The 27,701-nt window shown below is 44.7% G+C and overlaps 1 protein-coding gene across 1 annotated transcript in view; it reads left to right on the top strand.

The window, feature by feature from the left end:
• Positions 1 to 27,701, top strand: part of STAT1 (signal transducer and activator of transcription 1) — an 801,166-nt gene that overhangs the window by 605,993 nt on the left and 167,472 nt on the right. The window contains exon 20 of the mRNA XM_075317825.1: positions 249 to 388. Coding sequence (XP_075173940.1) covers positions 249 to 388 — 140 coding nt within the window. The remainder of the gene's footprint in view (positions 1 to 248; positions 389 to 27,701) is intronic.

Below are 27,701 nucleotides of genomic sequence, written 5' to 3'. Positions count from 1 at the left end.
CAGATATTTTAGTTGCAGTGGTGACATCTCACTGATAACGCACATCACCGCAGTAGCAATTCACTGAGCTCAGCGGCTGTGCCCAGGTATATTGCTATTTTAGGTACTTCCAGCATTTGGGGTACTGAAAAACATTTAATACATAAATTCTATACACTTAATACTCTCTTTCAGGGAAAGAAATATGTAATATTACATATACATACATATACTAATATGTAATAGCAGGAACTATTTTTTATTCATAGATGTATTGTGGGCTTCATTAGTAAGGAAAGAGAGCGTGCACTGCTGAAAGAGAAGTGTCCAGGAACATTTTTATTGAGGTTCAGTGAAAGCAGCAAAGAAGGGGCCATCACCTTTACCTGGGTCGAGATATCCCAAAATGGTAAGAACATTTTTTGTGCATATGTTTACATGTTTGGGGGATACACTTGGGTGGATGTATCCCATTCTCTTCTAAGCGGGTTAGATCCCTATTTAATGGTGAGTATAATCAATGATCAATATAAGTGCCATAATTTTGCTATTATCTGTACACAGATAGGATATGAAAAGATCACACTGTGGTATATAAAAAAAAATAAACTTATGGTAATACAATAATTACATTATTGAAAAGTGTTTTTTGGTAATTACTCTTTAGATCAGGGGTTTCCAACCTATGGTTCGCAGGCTGCATGCAGCACAGACTGGCTGTTAAAGCGGCCCAAGGCAAATTTCAAGTTGGCCATCTCCATGGTCAAAGTGAGTCTATATAATACAGTCTCATTGTATCCTGTGATGTGTACAGCAGACTCAGTGTCTCCCATGTGATATATTCACTGAAGTCTCAGTGTACCCTATGTGATGTATACACAGAAGTCTCAGTTTATCCTTTGTGATTATACAGCAGAGTCTGTGTACTTTGTAACATATTCAACCAGAGGCGTAGCTAGAGGTTCAGCTTAGTTAAGGCAAAACATCTGCATGGTTTTCTAACCAGGCAAGCGTTTACAGCTACAGGGTGCACCTTAATCATAGATATGGGGTAACGTCAGCAGATGGCCATGCTGTTACTGAAAATAAATCACTATGCAAAGACCAACACCAATATTCCTGCCAGACAGGTACGACAACTTCTATCAGACATGAATCCTCTGAAGAGTTTACAACAGACGCATTTGACTCATATTTGCAGCACCGTCCCCATCTATTCCCAACTTTCAGAAACTTATCATCCTGCTGATAGACCAATGCTAAGCAGCAGCTGCCGTATGTGTCCTTATTAATGCACCTGCTTTATGGCACAAAAATAGTGCTCCTCTTAGTGCTCCAGATAATAATGAAGAAACCACCGGAGGCACCGCCGAGGAAGGGGGTTGTAGTTGTGTTACCTCCGGCTGGTCTGCTTCATGAAAAGGGGAATAAGAATGTGGGGATGGTAGTGGTATGCTGACATTCCTCTCTGTCTTCACATTCACTCTCAGCAACAGAGAGACAGACTCCAGATTCTCTTCAAATCTCTGCTTTATTTTCTTTGCACATATCTTCCGTTTCTAAGGCAAGGCACCAAGCATACCAGTTTCCTTGCTACTCTTATTATTGTTATGGACAAGATTATGAACTATTATGAGTATATAAGAGTTATATGGAGATATCCAAAAAGAACAGGATTTAAGATGGTGTTTGAACCGTACCACACATATATCTCTTTGGCATAAGACTCAGACAGTCAGAGTCTTGTGACAAGTGAATCATGCTGACATTGCTTAATGTAAATGAGGAAGCAAGCACATTACAGTATATTGTATATCACAGAATAAGCTGTTCTATTTTATCCAATAGGAGACGTGTTACGTATTCTTGGCCCCTAGCCAATAACTTCGTTTAAATGTTTGTCCAACTTCCGTATTAAATCAGTCTTACTTTCTATTCATATCCGAGTACGTCTCTGGTGTGTATGAAAGAGAGTGGTATGCATGCTACCACAATTGACTCATAATTTGGAATGCAGACAGGTTTTTAAGGGGGATGCACAATTAGATTGCATCACAGTAAATGAATGGACCGCATTAACACTATTTCAGCTGCCAGAGCTTTCCATCGGCCTCCTGGTTTACTGGTCTTTTTCCCTGCAAATACGAGTGTTCTGGCTATGTTGATCTCCCTCTTCCCTGGGAACCTCAGCAACATACTTCCAGTCCTCAAACAACAAAGCGACCTTCTTTCCATCAGGACCCGACTATCCTCCACTCCAGTATAGTTCTGCAGCCTCCTGCTTCCTTGTCTCAGCTTTACTCCTCTCCAATCTCCTTCCTTCTCCCCCTCTGCCTAGTGCCCTTTCCACTCCTAAACTCTACCTTCCCCCTCCTGCAAACAACTATGGGGACCCTGTGCCCTCTAGTGATGAACCACACCCCAACCCACCTTTCTAACTAGCTCGTGTCACCCCCTTACAATAATGCCCAACAATGTGTCTGTTTACAAATTAAAACACATTCTTTTTGCCATTTAGATAGTATAACTGACCCCTCTAATATATAATTGTCTTGTGCACGTGCCCTAGAAAATATTGCCCACATTTTGCCATCTAGAAAGTAATAATGTCCATTGTGTGCTATCATTAAAGGACTACTTGGTGTGCTGCCAGGTAGTCCATCATATTCATGAGCTCTGTATAACTGCTAGATCTGCAGCAGAGAAAACATTAATTTTATCAAAATGAGAGCAAACAGCTCAGTAAGTCACACATTGCTGGAATCAGGGTCTCTGTCTCTTCATTGCACTGCTCTCAGATGAGATAGCAAAAACCTGGTGACAAATTCTCTTTGACATTTAATAATTCCATTGAGGCTACATATACAGTTATGTCCATATATTTGGACACCGACACAAATTTAGTTTTTTACCTGTATAGTGAAACGTATTCAAGTTATAGTTATATAATGGACATGGACATAAAGTCCTGACTTTTAGCTTTTATTTGAGGGTATCCACATTAAAATTTGATGAAAGGTTTAGGAGTTCCAGCTCCTTAACTTGTGCCTCCCTGGTTTCAAATGGCCCAAAAGTGATTGGACAAATAACTCTCAGGCTGTTTCATGGGCCGGTATCGGAAATTCCTTTATTTCATTCTCAATTAAGTACATACGACTCTGGAGTGGATTTGAGGTGTTGTGCTTTCGTTTTGACGTTTTTGCTGAGAAGTAAACATGCGGTCAAACGAGCTCTCCATGCAGGTGAAACAAGCTATCCTTCATCTGTGAAAACAGAAAAAAAAAAAAAAAACTGTGAGAAATTGCTACAATATTAGGAGTGGCTAAATCTACAGTTTGGTACATCCTGAGAAAGAAAGAAAGCACTGGTGACATCAACAATGCAAAAAAACCTGGACACCCACGGAAGACAACAGTGGTGGATGATCACAGAATAATGAAAAGAACCCCCTTCACAACATCCAACCAAGTGAACAACACTCTCCAGGGTGTAGACATATCAATATCTAAATCTACCGTAAAGAGAAGACTGCATGAAAGAAAATACAGAGGGTTCACTGCATGGTGCAAGCCACTCATAAGCCTCAGGAATAAGAAGACTAGATTGGACTTTTCTAAAAAAAAAAATCTTAAAAAACCAGCACAGTTCTGAAAAAACATTCTTTGGACAGATGAAACCAAGATCAACCTTTACGAGAATGATGGAAAGAAAAAAGTATGGTGAAGGCATAGTACAGCTCATGATCCAAAGCATACCACGTCATCTGTTAAACACGGCGAAGGCAGTGTGATGGCTTGGGCATGCATGGGTGCCAGTGGCACTGGTTCCCTAGTAATTCTTCATTATGTGACACAGGACATAAGGAGCCGGATGAATTCTGGGGTTTTCAGAGACCTATGTGCTCAAATACAGTCCAATGCAGCCATACTGATTGGTCGGTGTTTCATATTACGGATGGACATTGACCCAAAACATAAAGCCAAAGCAACCCAGGAGTTTATTAAAGAAAAGAAGTGGAATATTCTTGAATGGCCGAGTCAGTCACCTGATCTCAACACAATAGAGCATGCATTTCACTTGTTAAAGACTAAACTTCAGACTAAACTGCCCACAAACAAGCAGCAACTGAAAACCGCTGCAGTTAAGGCCTGGCATAACATTAAAAAAAAAAAAGGAAACTGTGTCTGTTGATGTCCATGAGTTCACACTTCAGGTAGTGAAACAATTATGTACATACATAGTTACTTAGGTTGAAAAAAAGACCTCTAGGTCCATCTAGTTCAACCTTCCTAAACCAGTTGTACATTTGGTCACTAAAGGCCCAGTCACACACAGAGATAAATCTTTGGCAGATCTGTGGTTGCAGTGAAATCATGCACATATTGTTCCATTTGTACACAGCCACAAACCTGGCACTGATTGTCCACAGTTTCACTGCAACCACAGATCTGCCGCAGATTTACAGTCAGGGCCAGAAATATTTGGACAGTGACACAAGTTTTGTTATTATAGCTGTTTACAAAAACATGTTCAGAAATACAATTATACATATAATATGGGCTGAAAGTGCACACTCCCAGCTGCAATATGAGAGTTTTCACATCCAAATCGGAGAAAGGGTTTAGGAATCATAGCTCTGTAATGCATAGCCTACTCTTTTTCAAGGGACCAAAAGTAATTGGACAAGGGACTCTAAGGGCTGCAATTAACTCTGAAGGCATCTCCCTCGTTAACCTGTAATCAATGAAGTAGTTAAAAGGTCTGGGGTTGATTACAGGTGTGTGGTTTTGCATTTGGAAGCTGTTGCTGTGACCAGACAACATGCGGTCTAAGGAACTCTCAATTGAGGTGAAGCAGAACATCCTGAGGCTGAAAAAATCCATCAGAGAGATAGCAGACATGCTTGGAGTAGCAAAATCAACAGTCGGGTACATTCTGAGAAAAAAGGAATTGACTGGTGAGCTTGGGAACTCAAAAAGGCCTGGGCGTCCACGGATGACAACAGTGGTGGATGATCGCCGCATACTTTCTTTGGTGAAGAAGAACCCGTTCACAACATCAACTGAAGTCCAGAACACTCTCAGTGAAGTAGGTGTATCTGTCTCTAAGTCAACAGTAAAAAGAAGACTCCATGAAAGTAAATACAAAGGGTTCACATCTAGATGCAAACCATTCATCAATTCCAAATCTAGACAGGCCAGAGTTAAATTTGCTGAAAAACACCTCATGAAGCCAGCTCAGTTCTGGAAAAGTATTCTATGGACAGATGAGACAAAGATCAACCTGTACCAGAATGATGGGAAGAAAAAAGTTTGGAGAAGAAAGGGAACGGCACATGATCCAAGGCACACCACATCCTCTGTAAAACATGGTGGAGGCAACGTGATGGCATGGGCATGCATGGCTTTCAATGGCACTGGGTCACTTGTGTTTATTGATGACATAACAGCAGACAAGAGTAGCCGGATGAATTCTGAAGTGTACAGGGATATACTTTCAGCCCAGATTCAGCCAAATGCCGCAAAGTTGATCAGACGGCGCTTCATAGTACAGATGGACAATGACCCCAAGCATACAGCCAAAGCTACCCAGGAGTTCATGAGTGCAAAAAAGTGGAACATTCTGCAATGGCCAAGTCAATCACCAGATCTTAACCCAATTGAGCATGCATTTCACTTGCTCAAATCCAGACTTAAGATGGAAAGACCCACAAACAAGCAAGACCTGAAGGCTGCGGCTGTAAAGGCCTGGCAAAGTATTAAGAAGGAGGAAACCCAGCGTTTGGTGATGTCCATGGATTCCAGACTTAAAGCAGTGGTTGCCTCCAAAGGATTCGCAACAAAATATTGAAAATAAAAATATTTTGTTTGGGTTTGGTTTATTTGTCCAATTACTTTTGACCTCCTAGAAATGTGTACAATTCCTACAATTTCTATCAGATATTTTTGTTCAAACCTTCAAATTAAACGTTACAATCTGCACTTGAATTCTGTTGTAGAGGTTTCATTTCAAATCCAATGTGGTGGCATGCAGAGCCCAACTCGCGAAAATTGTGTCACTGTCCAAATATTTCTGGACCTAACTGTATCTCTGTGTGTAACAGGGCCTTTAGTCATATATAACCAACAATGTTTTGTGTACTGAGGAAATCATCCAGCCCTTTTTTAAAAGCTGTTATAGTATCTGCCATTACTACCTCTTGTGGTAGGGCATTCCACAGTCTGACTGCTCTAACTGTAAAGAACCCTTTCTTATTTAGCTGTCGGAATCGCTTTTCTTCCACTCGCAGTGAGTGCCCCCTGGTCCTTATGCCTGCTTTACACGAGTCGGTCTATTGCGCGATAGCACGATCGATCGTACCCGCCCCTGTCGTTTTTGCGTCACGGGCAAATCGCTGCCTGTGGCACACAAACTCGTTTAACCCCCGACACACGTACTTACCTTCCAGACGGCCTCGCTGTGGGCGACGAACGTCCACTTCCTGGAGTGGGAGGGACGTTCGGCGTCACAGCGATGTCACACGGCAGCCGGCTAATAGAAGCGGAGGGGCGGAGATGAGCGGGTTGTAAACATCCCGCCCACCTCCTTCCTTCCACATAGCCGGCAGGTGCCACGGGAGGCAGGTAAGCTGCTGTTCATCATTCCCGTGGTGTCCCACAGAGCAACGTGTGATGCCACGGACACGATGAACAACCGACGCCATTTTAATTAAACAATTTTATGAAACCTAGCGCCGAGTACACGACTCACGATTTGTGAACGATACTGTGTCGCTAGGAGGTGTTACACGAGACGACATCGTGTAAGATGCCGGATGTGCGTCACGAAAACCGTGACCCCGACGATGCATCGCACGATCAGTCGTCTCGTGTAAAGCCCGCATTAGTATTGTCTTTGGAAGAAATAAGTCATGTTCCAGTCCTTTATATTGACCACACATGTATTTATACATATAAATGAGATCTCCTCTGAGACATCTTTTTTCTAAGCTAAACATATCTAACTTTTTCAACCTGTCATCATATGGCAGGCCTTCCATTCCTTGTAGTAGTCTAGTTGCCCGCCTTTGAACTGACTCTAACTTCTGAATGTCCTTTTTAAAATGGGGAGCCCAAAACTGGATCCGATATTCCAGATGTGGCCTTACAAGTGATTTATAGAGGAGTAACAATACGTTGGGATCACAGGATCTAATCTCTCTTTTTAGATGTAGATACTCTGGAATCTGATAGCTTGGAATATAACGCAACTGAGACAAAGGTTGGGTAAATACTCTGTATTAACAAATAATAAACACACAGTGTCAAGATCAGAGAATAACAGTAGGCAACTACAAAAAGTGCAAGTGCAAACCACACTAATATGTGAATTTGCAGAAATTATATGCAGGAGTACGATCAGCACTAATACGTGAATGTCCAAAAGCTATATGTAGGTGTGCGCACAGCACTAATATGTGAGTGTTCGGAAGTAAGGCCGGCTTCTCACTTGCGATTTTCTTGCAGTAGTGCAATGCGAGAAATTCTCGCATTGCACTCGGACACATGTTAAACAATGAGGCAGCTCCCATCTGCTATTTTTTTCTCAGTCCAAATCGGACTGAGAAAAAAATCGTACCAGGCTGCTATTTGTAGAGTTTCACGCACGAGTCTCTCCAATGCAACTCTATGGGAGCGTGAAAAAAAAGCATCTCACACGGACCGGCACTCACACCATTCTAGTGACATTCGTTTTTCTAAATACATTAATCGCATGTTTTTCAAAACACTGAAAATGAGTTAGGTCTCACAATGTCAGTCAATCATAGAGATTGGCCGACATTGTGAGACCTCACTCATTTCCAGTGTTTTGAGAAACATGCGATTATTGTCAGTCGGTCTCTCCCTCACGGTCTCTATTCTCTCTCTGTCGGTCGGTCTCTCTCTCTGTCTCTATGTCTCTCTCTGTCCATGTCGGTCTATTCCTTTCCCCCCTCTCTCATACTCACCGATCCCAGATCACCAGCACGGCGCTGCACGGCGTTCATACTGCTCCGGCGGCTTTTCCTCTTTTGAAAAAGCCGGCCGCTCATTATTCAATCTCGTATTCCCTGCTTTCCCTGCCCACTGGCGCCTATGATTGGTTGCAAATAAGAAAGCCGCGGAGACACCATCACGTGTTTCTCAACGCTGGCAAGAAACTAGCCAGGTCTTTCACCGGGAAGGAACAACCACGGGAAGGGCAGTCTCCAGTCAAGGAGACCACCTATACCAAACATGGTATCCATCCACAGACAGCCGTTTCGGGGTATTTGCCCCTCATCAGTGTGGAGTAGGAATCTGGCTAGTGGGGGCAATGCCTAGTATAAGACTACTTAAGCAAGCATTGTTGACCTTAGGGAGATCAACATATCCACTGCGGAGACACCATCACGTGTTTCTCAACGCAGTGATTCTAGAGCATTGCCCCCTGGGAAGTATGCAAATAAGAAAGCCGCGGAGACACCATCGCGTGTTTCTCAACGCTGGCAAGAAACTAGCCAGGTCTTTCACCGGGAAGGGAAACATGCGATTATTGTCAGTCGGTCTCTCCCTCACGGTCTCTATTCTCTCTCTGTCGGTCGGTCTCTCTCTCTGTCTCTATGTCTCTCTCTGTCCATGTCGGTCTATTCCTTTCCCCCCTCTCTCATACTCACCGATCCCAGATCACCAGCACGGCGCTGCACGGCGTTCATACTGCTCCAGCGGCTTTTCCTCTTTTGAAAAAGCCGGCCGCTCATTATTCAATCTCGTATTCCCTGCTTTCCCTGCCCACTGGCGCCTATGATTGGTTGCAGTCAGACACGCCCCCACGATGAGTGACAGCTGTCTCACTGCAACCAATCACAGCTGCCGGTGGGAGGGTGTATATAATGCAGAAAAAAAATAAATAAATAATTAAAAAAAAAACAGCGTGCGGTTCCCCCCAATTTTAATATCAGCCAGGGTAAAGCCACATGGCTGCAGGCTGGTATTCTCAGGATGGGGAGCCCCACGTTATGGGGAGCCCCCCACCCTAACAATATCAGCCAGCAGCTGACCGGAATAGCCGCATCCATTAGATGCGACTGTCCCGGGACTGTACCCGGCCATCCCGAATTGCCCTGGTGCGGTGGCAATCGAGGTAATAAGGAGTTAATGGCAGCAGCCCATAGCTGCCACTAAATCCTAGATTAATCATGGCAGGCGTCTCCCCGAGATACCTTCCATGATTAACCTGTAAGATTAAGAAAATTAAGACATACACCCAAAAATCCTTTATTTGAAATAAATAACAAAAAAACAACCTCTTTCACCACTTTATTCAAGACCCCAAATACCCTTCCATGTCCGACGTAATCCACAGAGGTCCCTTGACGCTGTCAGCTCTGCTACATCGGAAGCTGACAGAGCGGTCACAGACCATGACCGCTCTCTGTGAGCTCCCCGCAGTGACTGAAGTGAGTCACGCTATCAGCGATGACATCACTCAGGTTACCCGCGGCCACTGATCTCAGGTGGAGGACTTCAGCTGTGGCCGCGGGTAACCTCAGTGACGGCACCGCTGATAGCGCAGCTCACTGCGGTCATTCAGGGGATTTGCGGTCACCAGTGAGACCTTCACCGGTGACCGAAAATCAGGCCATGCCACACAGACAGAGCCGCCGGATGACAATGAAGTTGGGTGACGTTCATCCGACGTATTCTGATCGCGCGGCTCTGTCTGTGTCTGCTGTCAGTGGCTATTCAGCTCTGCTACATGGCTCTGTCTGTGGCTGCTGTCAGCGGCCATGTAGCAGAGCTGAATGGCAGATGACAGCTGCTGAGAAAAAAAAGGATCACACACTGATCACACACGCATTACACACACTCTGCTAGCCTGGAAACAATTAAAAAAAAGCATTGCACTTGCATTGCACACTGACCTAACGTGAACTAAAATCAGCCGGGTTTTTTCATGCAAGTCGGACCGATTTTACACGCATAAGTGGGTTTCCAGCCTTATATGCTGACTTGCGCACAGCAAGCAAAACAGTTACAGTTGTGCTCAAAAGTTTACATACCCCAGCAGATTTTTGCTTTCTTAGCCTTTTTTCAGACAATATGAATTATAACACAAAATCTTTTTTTTTCACTCATGGTTAGTGGTCTCCAAAACATTGGGCATGGCAAATAAGAGTATACCAATGTCTGTTTGCAGGTGGTCTAATTGTCTACTCAACAAAAAGTATGGACAAGTCTGGTGTAATCCAGGACTTATTCATTTTAATGAAAGTGAGCTTGTCCACATTAGTGGAGTACAGGCGGATGTGCCGGTCTGTGATTACCCCCCCGCCGGGCTGAACATATGTTCAGAAAGTACACCTGCTGCAGGGTGTCATGCTGTACAAAGGGTTGCTAGGACGTAGTACAGCATATTCCCCACTAGGTGGCAGCAGAGTAGTGAAGGAGAGACAAATTAACACAGTAACAGAAAGACAGCTGACGTACAGCAGAGTAACTTCAGCAGGCAGATACCCGGCAAACCACCAGGGGCAAAAGAGTAGTCAGTGTCTAAAGCCAGGAAAAAAAAACAAAAAAAGTATTCAGCCTACCGTTGTATGCCTTGAATATCAAAAAATCTCTGATGCACAAAGGATTACCAGGTTGGAGGCCAGGAGAACAGACTTCAAAGTATCTAGAAAAACATCCAGCACCATAACAGGAATCCAACCAGGAAGATGAATAAAAAAGTTTTTTCGTTTATTCAGATTATAATGTTAAAAAATACATACAAAATTAAAAAAATATGACCAAAACCTGACGTGTTTCGGACCCTAGATCATGGTCCTTACAAGTAAGACCATGTTCTAGGGTCTGAAACATGTCAGGTTTTGGTCATGTTTTTTTAATTTTGTATGTATTTTTTAACATTATGATCTGAATAAACGAAAAAACTTTTTTATTCATCTTCCTGGTTGGATTCCTGTTATGGTGCTGAATGTTTTTCTACGTACTTTAAAGCCAGGAAAGTTGAGTCACTGCAAAGGGAGGATCAAAACCAAGTTAGAAAACAGAACCGAGTCAGAAGTCGGGAGATCAGGTGTGCAAAGGGAAAAACAAACAACAGACAGGAGCGGGAAGTCAGACCAACAAGACAAAACAATCACTGATCTCGGGGAGACCAGCCAGAGAAAATACTGCCGGCAGCCAGTGAGGACGCACAACACAGTGAAATCCTAGGTGAATTGCCCCCTGGGAAATATGCAAATCAAAAAAGTCCGTGGAGCCTCTGTTAGGAGTCTCGACACAGAAACCAGCCAGATATCCCTCCGGGAAGGACCCAGCCAAGGAGTGGCTCTTATTAGGAGACCACCATAACCACCATATTAAGTGGCCCTTTAAGTCAATATCCAACTTTTTGACAAGTTTAAAGATATGACAAGGGAAATACCAAGGCCAGATATCCATCCACAGACAGACCAAAAAACAAAAAAAGTATTCAGCCTACCGTTGTATGCCTTGAATGCCTTGAAAAATCTCTGATGCACAAAGGATTACCAGGTTGGAGGCCAGGGGAACAGACTTCAAACTATGTAGAAAAACATCCAGCACCATAACAGGAATCTAACCAGGAAGATGAATAAAAAAGTTTTTTCGTTCATTCAGATCATAATGTTAAAAAATACATCCAAAATTAAAAAACATGACCAAAACCTGACATGTTTTGTACCCTAGAACATGGTCCTTACTCAACATTATGATCTGGATTGGCTTCTCTATATTCCTTCAGCCATGCTTGCAGTGTTGCCCCTGACATAACTTCCTGACTACTCTACTGGGCAGACTGTTCCTCCTACTCTTCCAAAACTGGCCCTTGGCTGTAAAGTTGGGGACATGCCCGCATTTATCCCAGAAACCGTACCTCGAAGCCCTGTGTGGATGACAGCCCAGATAAATGAGTCAATGTTTCCTCCTGCTCTTCTTCCTCCAGTGTCATCAGTTCATCCATCATATCCTCCAGCATTTTTTCCAGCATGCAAAAAATTGGACACTTATTATGGCGTCAGCATGGCTCTCCATGTTGGTAGAGTATTCAAAGCAGCGCAACAGGCACACACATCGTGCATGGAAGCCCACTCATTGTTAGTAAAGTGGTGTTGGTCCATAAAGTGATTCTGCCTTGCAAGCTGTAGCTGAAACTTCACTATTGCCTGCTGCTGCTTGCATATTTTCTCCACCATATGCAACATGGAGTTCCACCTTGTTGGTATGGCGCATATGAGGCAGTGAGTGGGAAGGCCAAAATAACTTTGCAACGTAGACAGGCGAGCAGCATTAGCGTGAGAATGACGAAAATGTGCACATACTGCCTGAACTTTCAGCAGAAGCTCTGCTATATGTGGGTAATTTTTGAGGAAGCTCTGCACCACCAAATTCGCACATGTGCCAAGCAAGAATGTGTGCCATGTCATCCAGAGCTGCAGTGAGATTTCGGCCGTTGTCGCACACCACCAGGCCAAGGTGTATGTTCACCTTCAACCGCCACTCATCTGTTTGTTATTTTATAACCGTCCACACCTCCTGTGCAGTGTGAGGTTTGTCCCCCAGGCACATGAAGATATAAGAATGGCCTGCTGTTGTTTAGCCCTGGCTGTGCTGAAGTTGGTCGTGTAGGTCTTAAGGGTGATTTACACGCTGCAACATCGCTAACGATATATCGTCGGGGTCACGTCGTTAGTGACGCACATCCGGCGCTGTTAGCAACATCACAACGTGTGACACCAAGGAGCGATGATCAACGATCGCAAACGCTTCAAAAATCGCTGATCATTGACACATCGCTCCTTTTCATAATATTGTTGGTGGTGCATGCCGCTGGTTGTTCGTCGTTCCTGCGGCGTCACACATCGCTATGTGTAACACCGCAGGAACGACGAACATCTCCTTACCTGCGTCCACCGGCAATGGGGAATGAAGGAGATGGGCGGCATGTTCCGGGCGTTCATCTCCGCCCCCCCTCTGCTATTGGGCGGCCGCTTAGTGATGCCGCAGTGACGTCGCTATGACACCGAACGCATCTCCCCCTTGAAGGAGGGATTATTCGGCAGTCACAGCGACGGCGCTGAAACGGTATGTGCGCGTGATGCTGCTGTAGTGATAATGTTCGCTACGGCAGCGATCACCAAATGTCGCACGAACGATGGGGGCGGGTGCTATAGCGATGTCGTAGCGTGTAAAGCACCCTTTACTCTGACCAGATGAGGTGGCGTTAGTGGGGTAGGAGGAGGAAGCAACGCTGACCGACAAACGTCCAGCAACTTGAGGTGGTGGTCAGACATGCGCTTGAACACCAGGATCCTCATGCTCAGCCACCACTATGTTTACGTAGTATGCAGTTAGAGAGATATATCGTCCCTGCCCGTGCTTACTGGTACAAGTATCCATAGTTACATGAAACTTTCCACTTATGGCGTTATGGAGTGAACAATTGATTTGTTCCGCTACATGTGTGTGCAGGTCAGGGATTGCATGCCTGGAAAAATAGTGGCAGCTGGGAAAAACATACTGAGGTGCAGCCACAGCTATCATTTGTTGGAAACTGTCCATCTCCACCAGCCTGAATGGCAGCATTTGAAAGGCAAGCATTTTGGAAATGCTGTCATTCAGGGCTAAAGTTCATGTGTGGCTAGGGGGGAGTATTTCCTCTTTCTATCAAGGGTTTGGGGGAGGGAGAGCTGCAGACATCCATGGGACGGTGTGAATATAGTAGGGGATGCTGATGGTGGTGTTAGTGGTGGAGATTGGGCTGTTGCTGCTACATCATGTGCTTGCGGGAGGAAGGTGGCCCTGGTGATCGTGAGTGGATGCAAGAACCAACACCATAGCTGAACAGTCCAACACCGCAGCAGAAGAGGGAGCAGAAGGAGCTGGAGTTCTTTTGTGATTTCTCAGGAAACTACTCCACTACAGCTCGTGCTTGAAAGTCATATGATGCATCATGCATGTGGTGCTCAGGTTGAGAAGATTTTTTCCTTTCTTCAGGCTCTGACAGCACATTTTGAAAACCACCACTCTCTTGTCATCAGCACGTTCCCGGAAGAAATGCCATGCCAGGGAGGTCTTTTGAGCTCACTTTGCTGGGAGGTTTTCACTGGCACAACGGGCGATAGCAACCAACTTACTGGCTCTAAGCCCAGTACTCAATCTTTTGCTGTGCTGCTGGTTCGTCTGGCTGAACACATCCTCTTCATCGGAACTGCGCCCATCACTATCAAACCCTTCGCTCCAGTTGGGGTCAAGCACCTCATCGTCATCCCTCACATTATCTTCCACCCACTCCTCAGCGCTGCCCTCCTTCCCAGTCTCCCCACTGATGAAAGCCGCAGCACTTGGCACCTGTGTTTCATCATCCTCTGAGCTGTGGTGCGGTGATCCACAGACCGTGTTAACCAGCCCTCCCACGAAATCATCCTCCAACATAAGTGGTTGAACGTCAGTGCACTCGGTCTGTTCCACCTCTGGGGTAGGGCACGGTGGATGGGCCACGGGACCCCAGCCAGCAGAGTCATCAAAAAGCATAAGTGACTGCTGCATGACTTGTGGCTCACACTGCTTGGCTGATTTTGAATGGGTTGAAGTGAAAGGAAGATGACCATGGATCTTAGGAGACGACTCTGAGCTTTGAAGTGTGGACCGGGTGGAAGACAATGCAAAGGAACTGGAGACATACTGTATAATATAATCTAAAACTACTTCAAAATGTTCTGGGCTCACCAGGTTCCCCTTATTCTTTGGCACACAAACAAATTCAGATTAATACACGGCCTGTATACATAGAACGATTATAACAAATCCTGTATGCAGCTGTTTTGTAAAGCTACGCAAAGCTGCAGGATGCAACGCAGTATAAGATTTCAGAGATATTCTCACAGCAAGGCAAGTTGTGAAAAACTGTTTTGGCTTGATTGAGCTAATATATTACACTGCCTGTACACTGCTGTTTTGTAACGCTAGACAAAGCTGTTTGATGCAGCGCTGTATTTGATTTACAATTACATGCACCAATTATTGTCCCTCACTCTTAAGGCCCTGTCAATGACAACGAGATCGCTAACGAGATCGTTGCTGAGTCACAGTTTCTGTGACGTAGCAACGATCTCGCTAGCGATCTCGTTCTGTGTGACACCTACTAGCGATCAGGCCCCTGCTGTGAGATCGCTAGTCGTTGCTGAATGGTCCGGACCATTTTCTTCAAAGGCGATGTCCTGCTTGGCAGGACGCATCGCTGTGTTTGACGCCTACCAACGACCTCCTAACGAATTCGGTGACGACTGCGAACTCAGACACGTAGGCGTGCATTGTGCGTCACCTTTTCCACGCCCCTTCAGTTCCGATTGGTGGCCTCTACTGCGTTGTGATTGGGCGGCCTTGCCTTTTGGATCATAGTTGCGACTCCACCTGGATTCATTCATCCCCAATTCATTTGTTCCCGGTTGCATGCTGTTTTTCGGATCAGAGTTGCGATTCCACACGGATTTCACTAATTTTTAAGACAGCTATACTCCTTGGACACGTTAGGCATCTTTTGGGGGTCTCAAAATTGTTCCTATTTTCATTCATAAGACACCTACTTGCTATTATAGTATTTTAGCACTTTTTACACCTATAGTGCCATTTATAGTGCCGTTCTTCTATATGTCCTCATACTGTCCTTTGTACTCTGGCCACCAATCAAAGCTGAGGGGCGCAGAAAAGGTCGACGCATATGCACGCCTACGTGTCTTACATCTTCAAACACTACGCCCCTATTCGAGGTCTGAATCGTCACACTAGCTTCTGTGTGACAGGGGCCCAACGACCGCCGAGATCGTTATACAGGTTGCTCATCGTTACTGCATTGTTGGTAAGGTCTGACTGTGTGACATCTCACCAGCGACCTCCCAGCGACTTACCAGCGATCTTTATCAGGTTGTATCGTTGTCGGGATTGCTGGTAAGTCATTGTGTGTGACTGGGCCTTTACAGAGTCTTATCCCTACAATTTATTATTTTTTTCCTAATTGCACCTATTACTGTCCCTCACTCATTCAGCATCCTATCCCTACAAATGTATTATTTTTTTTTCCTACCTGCACTTATCACTGTCCCTCACTCCAACAGCGTACTCTCCGTATTCTAATGAAGGTAAAATGGCATCCTAGTCCATGATCCAGCCTTTATACAGGCCGAGTCATAGGGGTGCGTTAGCCAATCCCAGCCATGCCAATACTTGGCATGGCTGCGATGGCTCCGGAAGTGCCAACATCCTAAAAGCTCGCTGATTGGCTGCTCTGTAACCTTTCAACAAGCTTTATACAGGTGAAAAAACCTGAACAACGAGCGGACGTACAGTGAAAAGTGTGTGTTTGGTGTTCAGCACCGAACACAAGGTGTTCGGTATAGACACCGAATCTTACAGTTTGGGTTTGCTCATCATTACTGATTACCTCCCTACAGGTCTGCTGCAAACACTGTCTGTGCGCTGCTACCTCCACTGCTGGCTCACAGGGATCAGATTAGATTAAAACAATGGTGTAATTGACTACTTCTCTCTATTAAACTCATAAAAACTAATACAACTGTGAGGTTATGTGCGCACAGTGCGTTTTTCGCGGCGTTTTTGCGCGTTTTTCGGGTGCGTTTTTGGCCTCAAAACTGCATGACTTTGCTTCCCCAGCAAAGTCTATGAGTTTTCAATTTTGCTGTCCGCACACAATTGTTTTTTTAAGCTGCGTTTTTGAGCTTGAAAAAAAAAATGGACATGTCAATTCTTTCCTGCATTTTCCCCTCATGCAATGCATTGGAAAAACGCAGCAAAACGCAGAGATCAAAAATGCAGCAAAACGCAGCCAAAAACGCACCAAATCGCGTTAAAAACGCATGCGTTTTTTTACGCGTTTTTTCGACGCAGGTGCGTTTTTGTGCGTTTTTAGCGGCCAAAAACGCAGCGTCAAAAAGACGCCGTGTGTGAACCTAGCCTAAAGCTGAGGCCATGTTCACATTCAAAGTAAATGCTGCGATTTTTCTACTACTTTTTTTCTGCATGTTTTCTCCAAATATCCACACCACACGTCGCAATAAAACTCTTCTCTGATTATTGCATGTTTGCTACATTTTTTAATGTGTTTTTCCCCTTGTTTGATGCTGTTTTGGTGCAGTTCTGAATCCGGGTTTTTAATGCTTTTTTTTTTTTTTTTTTAAATTATAATTTTTATTTATTTTCAAAAGCAAACAAATCATTGCATAGAACAAATAATATTAATAATATCAACAAAATTATCAGCAAAATGACAAGAAAATTGAATATCGCTCCATTTACAATTCAGTATTACAACATCTAATCAATGTTTACGGTATTCACAGTAAGACTCAGAATCTTTAATACCTCACGGAAGCCCTTATAACTAACTATATGAATACATTTGCAACCATCCTGTTAAACTCTCCTACTCCCCCCCCCCCTGAACCCCCCACTACTCAAACCCACTCCCACCTAGTCACCTTCAACGCCCACCTCCAATCCTCCGAGTGTACCACCTAACTTCTCAGAGTGATACCACGCCGTGTCCTTAAATAGTGACATTAAGCGTTCTATTTCCTCCGAATTGAAGTAGGTTATAATAAACTCCCTCCACTTCTTGAAGTGACTACCCATTTTAATGCTTTTTAATATTACAGACAAGCTTTGATTCTGCATTAGAAATTATGCTGTGTTCCCTGTGCGTCTTAGGCTGTGTTCGCACTTTGCGTCATCCAAAAGGCATGTCTAAACGCATCCTCTTGCAGTTATTGATTTTGCCAGAGTTGCTTTGACCACAAAATAGCGCTAAAAACGCATGCGTATTTACCGCGTTTTTAGCGCTTTTTACCTGCTTTTCCATTGCCAAAACTCAGATGCGTTTTGAACACAAATACACACCTAAATAAAGTTTTAACATACAAATAGACTTGAGCGTGGTTCGTGGTTCTCCAGATCGCGGTTCGAGTGATTTTGGGGGGTGTTCTAGATCGAACTATAACTCGAGCTTTTTGCTAAAAGTTCGTTAGAACCGTTCTCGAACGTAACTCGAGCTATCAGCAAAATGCCAAGCTAATTACTAGCTGACTTTTCGCTGTAATAGTGTAAGTCACTCTGTGACTCACACTATTATGACATTTCAGCGTATAGTGTGCGGGGACTGCGCGCGCGTTCAGATCACTGCTGCTGGGATAATCGCCATTTTTTCTTTTTTTTTTTTTCTTTTCTTCCTTCCCTAAGCGTGCGTGTAGTGAGGCGGGCCAGCATGTCAGCCAATCCCAGACACACACACAGCTAAGTGGACTTTTTGCCAGACAAGCAAGGGCAAGTGTCATAGGCTGTCCATGTCACATGTCCCTGCATTATAAATACGGCCATCTGCCCGTCTGGACGCCATTATCTGCCTTCTGCTTCTGGTGACAGTCACCGCAGACGCAGCTCCTGCCGCCGATCCTGCTGTGTACGCTCTACACACAGTGCTATACAGAATAGGGATAGAAGTTTCTTTCAGCCCTTTTAAGGGCTAATTACAGCTGGCTCAGAGCCATAGGTGACAGTCAGGTCCGTGGAAACAGTTTTTAACAGCTACAGATAACAGCGTCTGTGTAGCTAAGCTCAGGGACTTCCTTGCTGCATTTTACCATTAGGAGGGATAGAAAGTGAGGCTTCCTTTCCACTACACTGACCCACAACCCGGCCACTGTACCCTCCTGCCCTTTTTAGCAAAGCCATTTTAATTGCAGAGTGCTGCCAGTTAGTGCCATCCAAAGAGTAGCTGCTATCCTCCATTATTGTGGCACTTGTGTCAAGCAAGTCCCACCACCTCTGCATTCTCCCCTCCTGCACATTTTTTCAAAGCCATTTTAATTGAAAAGAGTGCTGCCAGTTAGTGGCATCCAAAAAGTGGCTGTTGGACATCATTAGTGTCCCACTGGTGCCAAGCTATTTCCAGCACCTCTGCATTGCACCCTCAAGCTCATTTTTACTAAGCCATTATAATAGCAAACACTGAGAAAACTTAGTGGCATCCTAAAAGTGGCTGTTGGACATCATTAGTGTCCCACTGGTGCCAAGCTATTTCCAGCACCTCTGCATTGCACCCTCAAGCTCATTTTTACTAAGCCATTATAATAGCAAACACTGAGAAAACTTAGTGGCATCCTAAAAGTGGCTGTTGGACTTCATTATTGTCCCACTGGTGCCAAGCTATTTCCAGCACCTCTGCATTGCACCCTCAAGCTCATTTTTACTAAGCCATTATAATAGCAAACACTGAGGAAACTTAGTGGCATCCTAAAAGTGGCTGTTGGACATCATTAGTGTCCCACTGGTGCCAAGCTATTTCCAGCACCTCTGCATTGCACCCTCAAGCTCATTTTTACTAAGCCATTATAATAGCAAACACTGAGAAAACTTAGTGGCATCCTAAAGGTGGCTGTTGGACATCATTATTGTCCCACTGGTGCCAAGCTATTTCCAGCACCTCTGCATTGCACCCTCAAGCTCATTTTTACTAAGCCATTATAATTGCAAACAGTGCTGCCAGTTTAAGGGCCATAGTTACATTGTCAGGGATAGTCTGTGTTGATTCTTCTGCTGTCAATAAAGCTAGACCACCTCTGCAATCTACAGCACCTCTCAATTTTTACTACCACATTTTAAGTGGACAATCTTGTCGCAATCAAAATGAGTGGCAAAATGACAGATGCTGGTGGGAAGGGGAACAGGCGTGTTGGAAAAGGGAAAAAAGTTTGTGTCCGTGGGGAAAGTGGCAAAGCTCCGTTAACATCTGCTGAAGATAGGCCATCTTCCAGAAAAAGTAAGATGTCTACTACTTTCCGTGGACAATCAGATGTGCTCCCTTTTTTACGGACACGAACAACTGGAACAAAGGTAGATGATGTCCAAAATAAGAACATGCTTAAATGGATCTTAAGTGGTCCAACAAGTGCCCTCTCCTCCACCTCAACTACTGCATCCAAAAATAACCAGTCCTCTGAGTTGTCATCCCAATCACACTTGCTTTCTCCCAGCTCTCAAGTCTCCATCCGCCCTGCACAGTATGGTGGAACAGAGATGGCTGAGTCTGCAGAGCTGTTCAGTCACACTGTAGCCTGGGAATCAGAGGTATGCTCCCAAGCTACAGTGAGTACAGACCAGGAAATGGTCTGCAGTGATGCCCAGAACCTTTGTGACTCAGATTCAGGCCGTGATGACCAAGTTTCTGAGCATAATGTTGACGCTTATTCACAAACTGTAACACCTGTTGTTATAGACAATGAGGAACATACTGATGCCGATGAGACGCAGATACCAGATTGGGATGACAACTTAAATATTCGGTCAGGGCAGGAAGAGGCTCGGTCTGAGGGTGAGGGGAGTGCAAACACAACACTTGATGAGGAAGTTCTAGATCCCACCTACTGTCAACCCACAGTCAGGCCCTCGAGGAGGTCAACAGAGACGGTGGAGGAGGATGCAACCGACGACGAAGTTACCTTGCGCCTTCCTGGACAGAGGAGGAGTACTGGTAGCACGTCTACAACTCCATCCTCAGCCACCACTCTGCCTCTGAGCACTAGTCGGGGTGGCTCAGCAGGTTGCATGTCCTCTAAGCCTTGCCTAGCCTGGTCCTCTTTTGACCTTGCAAAGGATCGCCCAAATCATGTGATCTGTAAAATTTGTCTGGAATCTGTTAGTAGAGGAAAAAACCTCAGCAGTTTGACAACTTCTTCCATGAATCGTCACATGAATAAATATCATATGTCCCAGTGGGAAGCTCACCGTGCTGCAATGCGGCCTAGCGGAGCGGACCATCCACCGCCTGCCCCTTCCTGTGCATCTGCGCGCTCTTCATCTTCTAGTACTGTGGGGACAGCTGTCACACCTGGTTTTCCACGCACAACTTCCACCACTGTAACCGCAACAGGCAGTTTGCTTGGTAGGTCGTCAGTTGGTTTGGAAGGGGAAACAAGTGCGTGTGTACAGCTCTCTCAGACATCGATAGCACCAACGTTGGATGAAGGCAACATCATGTCTATGCCTGCACTTTCCTCACAAACCTGCATTTTTCCAGGGACACCCTACTCACCACCGTCTACACACAGCAGCCAGATCTCTGTCCCTCAGATGTGGACAAATAAAAGGCCATTTCCTGTGACCCATGACAAAGCTAAGAGGTTGACCTTATCCCTCTGTAAGCTCTTGGCTACCGAAATGCTGCCTTTCCGCCTGGTGGACACACAGGATTTTAGAGACCTTATGTCTGTTGCTGTGCCCCAGTACCAGATGCCCAGTTGCCACTACTTCTCTAAGAAAGGTGTGCCTGTGCTACACCAGCATGTCGCACACAACATCACCGCTTCCTTGAGAAACTCTGTGTGAACGGGTGCATTTCACCACCGATACTTGGACCAGTAAGTATGGACAGGGACGTTACATGTCGCTGACTTGGCACTGGGTAACTATGGGGATAGATGGTGAAGGGTCTGCTGCACAAGTCTTGCCGTCCCCACGACTTGTGTGTCAATCCTCTGTCTGTCCAAGTTCCTCCACTGCTTCTGCCTCCTCAACCTCGTCTGGGTCCTCCACCTCCGCCCCAAGCCTGCCTGGTCAGGCCACCAGCGTTGTAACTGCGCAGAAGGAATCACGCACCCCTCATTACTATGCTGGCAGCAGAGCGCAACGGCATCAGGCGGTCTTTATCTTGAAATGTCTTGGAACTAAGAGTCACACAGCGGCTGAGTTGTGGGCAGCTCTGGAGACTGAGTTTGGTAAATGGTTGGCTCCACTCAACCTGCAGCCTGGTAAGGCCGTGTGCGACAATGCTGCAAACCTGGGTGCGGCCCTTCGCCTGGGCAAGGTGACACACATTCCTTGTATGGCTCACGTGTTGAACCTTGTTGTCCAGCAATTTTTAACACACTATCCCGGCCTAGATGGCCTTCTGAACAGGGCACGAAAACTGTCTGCTCACTTCCGCTGTTCAACCGCCGCAGCTGAGCGACTTGCATCGCTCCAGAAGTCTTTCGGCCTGCCGGTTCATCGCCTGAAATGCGATGTGCCGACACGCTGGAATTCGACTCTCCACATGTGACAGCGACTGTGGCAGCACCGTCGAGCCCTGGTGCAATACGTCATGACGTATAGCCTGGGCCAACGAGATGCAGAGGTGGGGCAGATAACCATGATGGAGAGGTCTCAGATCAAGGACCTATGCACCCTTCTGCACATTTTCGACATGGCGACGAATATGTTTAGCGCTGACAATGCCATTATCAGCATGACAATTCCAGTCATTTACATGCTGGAGCACACGCTAAACTCTATTCGAAGTCAGGGGGTGGGACAACAGGAAGGAGAGGAAGTACAGGAGGATTCATATGCGCAAGGGACAACAACATCACCAAGGTCCAGACGTTCATCATCACCTAGGCGGCAGGCATGGGACCATGGGGGACAGGGATCAACAAGGGCGCATGGTAGCAGGCAAAATGTTGAGGAAGGTGCAGGAGAACATGAAGAAATGGAGGAAGAACTGTCCATGGACATGGAAGACTCAGCGGATGAGGGAGACCTTGGTCAAATTTCAGTTGAAAGAGGTTGGGGGGAGATGTCAGAGGAAGAAAGAACGGTTAGCACCTCTATGCCACAAACACAGCGTGTACTTGGTCCGAATGGCTGCGCAAGACACATGAGCGCCTTCTTGCTGCACTACCTCCAACATGACCCTCGTATTGTCAAAATTAGAAGTGATGATGAGTACTGGCTTACCACACTATTAGATCCCCGGTACAAGTCCAAATTTTGTGACATAATTCCACATAGAAAGGGACGCACGTATGCAGGAGTATCAGCAAAAGCTGTTACTCGATCTTAGCTCGGCTTTTCCACCAAACAACCATGGTGCACGGAGTGAATCTCCCAGTTGTAACTTCACAAACATGGGACAGTCTCGTCATCTTCAACAGTCTACCCGTACCACTAGCACCGTATGTGGTGCTGGTAACAGCAATTTTATTGAATCTTTTCATAATTTTTTTAGACCATCCTTTGCAAGGCCACCAGAGACAACAAGTCTGACACATAGTCAACAGCTGCAGAGGATGATACTGGAGTATCTCCAAATGAACATCGATGCCATGACTTTGCAAATGGAGCCTTGCTCATTTTGGGCTTCAAATCTTGAAAAATGGCCAGAGCTCTCCACTTACGCCTTGGAGATCTTGTCGTGTCCAGCTGCCAGCGTTGTCTCTGAACGTGTCTTCAGTGCTGCAGGGTGTGTGCTGACAGATAAGCGCACACGTCTGTCCAGTGACAATGTGGACAGACTAACGTTCATCAAAATGAACAAGTCATGGATCCACAAGGAATTTACTACCCCTGTGTCATCCTGGGGAGAGTAAATGCTTGTGTATTTTGAATGTGCTTGATGCAAATCTGCCTGTGAAGTGTACAACTGGGGCACAAGTGCTGCCACTGAAGGGGTGTCTGTGTGGCCCAATTTTTGGAAAAAAGGGAGACTTCGTTTGGAGTAACCCTTGCTTGCAGTGTTTCTAAAAATGATCCAAGATGAACAGATCGGGGATCAGCAAAGACTTTGCTACCCACCCCGGTGTCATCCTGGGGACGGTGAAGGATGGCGTATTTTTGAATGTGCTTGATGCAAATCTACCTGTGAAGTGTACAACTGGGGCACAAGTGCTGCCACTGAAGGGGTGTCTGTGTGGCCCAATTTTTGGAAAAAAGGGAGACTCCGCTTGGAGTATCCCTTGCTTGAAGTGTTTTTAAAAAGGAGCCAAGATGAACAAGTCATGGTTCAGCAAAGACTTTGCTACCTACCCCGGTGTCATCCCGGGGACGGTTAAGGATGGCGTATTTTTGAATGTGCTTGATGCAAATCTACCTGTGAAGTGTACAACTGGGGAACAAGTGCTGCCACTGAAGGGGTGTCTGTGTGGCCCAATTTTTGGAAAAAAGGGAGACTCCGCTTGGAGTAACCCTTGCTTGCAGTGTTTCTAAAAATGATCCAAGATGAACAGATCTGGGATCAGGAAAGACTTTGCTACCTACCCCGGTGTCATCTTGGGGACGGTTAAGGATGGCGTATTTTTGAATGTGATTGATGCAAATCTACCTGTGAAGTGTACAACTGGGGCACAAGTGCTGCCACTGAAGGGGTGTCTGTGTGGCCCAATTTTTGGAAAAAAGGGAGACTCCGCTTGGAGTAACCCTTGCTTGAAGTGTTTTTAAAAAGGAGCCAAGATGAACAAGTCATGGTTCAGCAAAAACTTTGCTATCTACCCCGGTGTCATCTTTGGGACGGTTAAGGATGGCGTATTTTTAAATGTGCTTGATGCAAATCTACCTGTGAAGTTTACAACTGGGGCACAAGTGCTGCCACTGAAGGGGTGTCTGTGTGGCCCAATTTTTGGAGTAACCCTTGCTTGCAGTGCTTCTAAAAATGATCCAAGATGAACAGATCGGGGATCAGCAAAGACTTTGCTACCGACCCCGGTGTCATCCTGGGCACGGTTAAGGATGGCGTATTTTTGAATGTGCTTGATGCAAATCTACCTGTGAAGTGTACAACTGGGGCACAAGTGCTGCCACTAAAGGGGTGTCTGTGTGGCCCAATTTTTGGAAAAAAGGGAGACTCCGCTTGGAGTAACCCTTGCTTGAAGTGTTTTTAAAAAGGAGCCAAGATGAAAAAGTCATGGTTCAGCAAAAACTTTGCTATCTACCCCGGTGTCATCTTTGGGACGGTTAAGGATGGCGTATTTTTAAATGTGCTTGATGCAAATCTACCTGTGAAGTTTACAACTGGGGCACAAGTGCTGCCACTGAAGGGGTGTCTGTGTGGCCCAATTTTTGGAGTAACCCTTGCTTGCAGTGCTTCTAAAAATGATCCAAGATGAACAGATCGGGGATCAGCAAAGACTTTGCTACCGACCCCGGTGTCATCCTGGGCACGGTTAAGGATGGCGTATTTTTGAATGTGCTTGATGCAAATCTACCTGTGAAGTGTACAACTGGGGCACAAGTGCTGCCACTGAAGGGGTGTCTGTGTGGCCCAATTTTTGGAAAAAAGGGAGACTTCGCTTGGAGTAACCCTTGCTTGAAGTGTTTCTAAAAATGATCCAAGATGAACAGATCGGGAATCAGCAAAGACTTTGCTACCCACCCTGGTGTCATCCTGGGGATGGTTAAGGATGGCGTATTTTTGAATGTGCTTGATGCAAATCTACCTGTGAAGTGTAGAACTGGGGCACAAGTGCTGCCACTGAAGGGGTGTCTTTGTGGCCCAATTTTTGGAAAAAAGGGAGACTCCGCTTTGAGTCACCTTGCAGTGTTTTACATCATTTTAGAAGGGCATGCCATGCCTATATCTGTGTCTCCTCCTCTTTTTCATTGTCCAGCTCTTTTGTTTTCGCATGAGTATATGTCCTTGTCACTTTCCCATGTGTTTGTGTTGTGAGTAGTTTGTCACCTTTTGGACACCTTGAGGGTGTTTTCTAGGTGTTTTTATGTGTTTGTGATTGCCTCTCATTGTTTCCTATGGGTTCGCCGAACTCGAACTAGACCTCCGTTCGACGAACCAAGCTCGAGCCGAACCGCGACCGGTTCGCTCATCTCTACATACAAACACTAAGAAAAAAGGGGGAAAAAAAAAGAAAACAACTATAATTTATAAAATCATAACGAAAATAGTTGTTTTTAATAAAATTATAGCGGTTTTAGACTATTTTTGGGTAAAATATCAATTATCAAAGAATTTTCTTTAATTTAATGTTCGGACTATGTGTGTGTGTTTAAAGGGACATATTATTCCATTATTTTGAAGTCAGAAAAGCATGCGTTTATGTAGTCCAAAACGCATTCTTTCTGCAGGTAAAAAGCAGGTAAAACGCTGAAATTTGGATTTTGCATGCTTTTTACAACTTCAATGTTAGCAAAACGCAGCCCAAATGCCAAAAACAATTGACATGCTGCTTCTTTGAACGCATGTTTTTTGCCACAAATTATGCAAATTAAACGCTGCGTTTGGAAACGTTAAGTGCGGACTAGAAATCCCCATTTTCCATTGACTTTGCTGGAACATCAAAACGCATGCCTTTTGGCATGAAAACGGTGCAGTTGAAAACGGACCTAAAAAGCAGCTGAAACGCAGGTGGAAACGCAAAGTGCAGACACAGCCTAAAGACGGTGCTGAACTGTGCAGTTTTGGTGATTTTTTTTCTACCTCTGGAGGCTTCTATATGGAACCGAAAAAAATGCATTGATAAAACTAGTTACTTTTTTAGGTGCAGAATTAAAGCACCAAAACACATCAAATAAGGCAGAAAATGCAATAACCAGAGAAGATAAATGTTACTGTTTTTGCTAAAAACAAAAAACACAGTATTTTTGTAACTTATGAACACTGTCTTAGAGACGTCATAAAGCCAGATATTGTATAGAGAAGCTAGCGCAAGCTATATGACGATGAGAACGTTTTGGCTGCTACGACTATAAATGAATGAACAAAAAATACATCCATGAGTCCCTCACTATCATCTGGGTGTGGCTAGGGACGTAGTTGAGCATAGTTTATCCCTCTTCCTGTTCTTCAAAAGTTAGACAATAACTGGAAAGACAAAAGAAGCACAGTTAGGGTCTTCTCTGGGATAATCAGAAAACCCCAATTGGAGTCAGAAGGCTTGCCTTTTGTGAAAGAAATTCCATACGCAGACTGTTTTTCAAAAGTTGGGAGGTTTACAACTATTTAACACATGATGTCTTTCAGAACAATATATTAATAAAGCCATGTGTATAGCTATTTATTGATTAACTCAATATATTAATATACAGTGGCATGCAAAAGTTTGGACACTCCCGGTCAAAATTATTTTTACTGTGAACAGTTAAGCAAGTTGAAGAAATGAAATGATCTCTAAAAGGCATAAAGTTAAAGATAATACATTTCCTTTTATATGTTAATAAAAAATATATATATATATATTATTTTTTTCATCTTTTACATTCTAAAAATTACAAATAGGAAAATGAGCTGATGCAAAAGTTTGGTCAACCTTGGAGATTTTTGTGCTCTCTAACTTTGACCAAGGTATTTTCATTATTTAGGGTTATGGTTTCTTCATTATCACCATCAGGAAAGGCCAGGTGATACTAATTTCACACCTTTATAAAAACCCAGCTTTCTCTAACTTTGTCCCAAAAAACAACAGGCATGGAGTCTTCTGAGCAGCTGCCTAGCACTCTAACAATGGTGGAGGCCTTAACATCATTGAAAAACTGTTGCTAGACCTCAAAAGAGCAGTGCATGCAAGGCGAACCAGGAATCTCAAAGAAGTGGAAAACATTTCCAAGGAAGAATAGATGAAAATCCCTCAAACAAGAATTGAAAAACTCTTGGCTGGCTATCAAAAGCATTTCCCAGTTGTATATATATTTTGTTTTTATAACGCCAACATATTCTACCTCACTTTACAATTTAGTGAGTACATGTACAGACGATATCAGACATTAAAGAATAACACAATTCATCAGATGCCAAGAAGAGTGAGCGCTCTGCTTGCAAGCTTACAATGAGGAAATAGGGGAGGCACAGATAGTAAAAAGTGCTTTTACTGTAAGGTCCAGCCATGAATATAATAAATAGGGTATTCAAATAGTGCTGCATTAGCG

Source organism: Anomaloglossus baeobatrachus, chromosome 7 (assembly GCF_048569485.1).
Source record: "Anomaloglossus baeobatrachus isolate aAnoBae1 chromosome 7, aAnoBae1.hap1, whole genome shotgun sequence".
In the NCBI taxonomy this organism is placed as follows: Eukaryota; Metazoa; Chordata; class Amphibia; order Anura; family Aromobatidae; genus Anomaloglossus; species Anomaloglossus baeobatrachus.
This window is presented reverse-complemented; position numbering and strand designations above follow the sequence as displayed.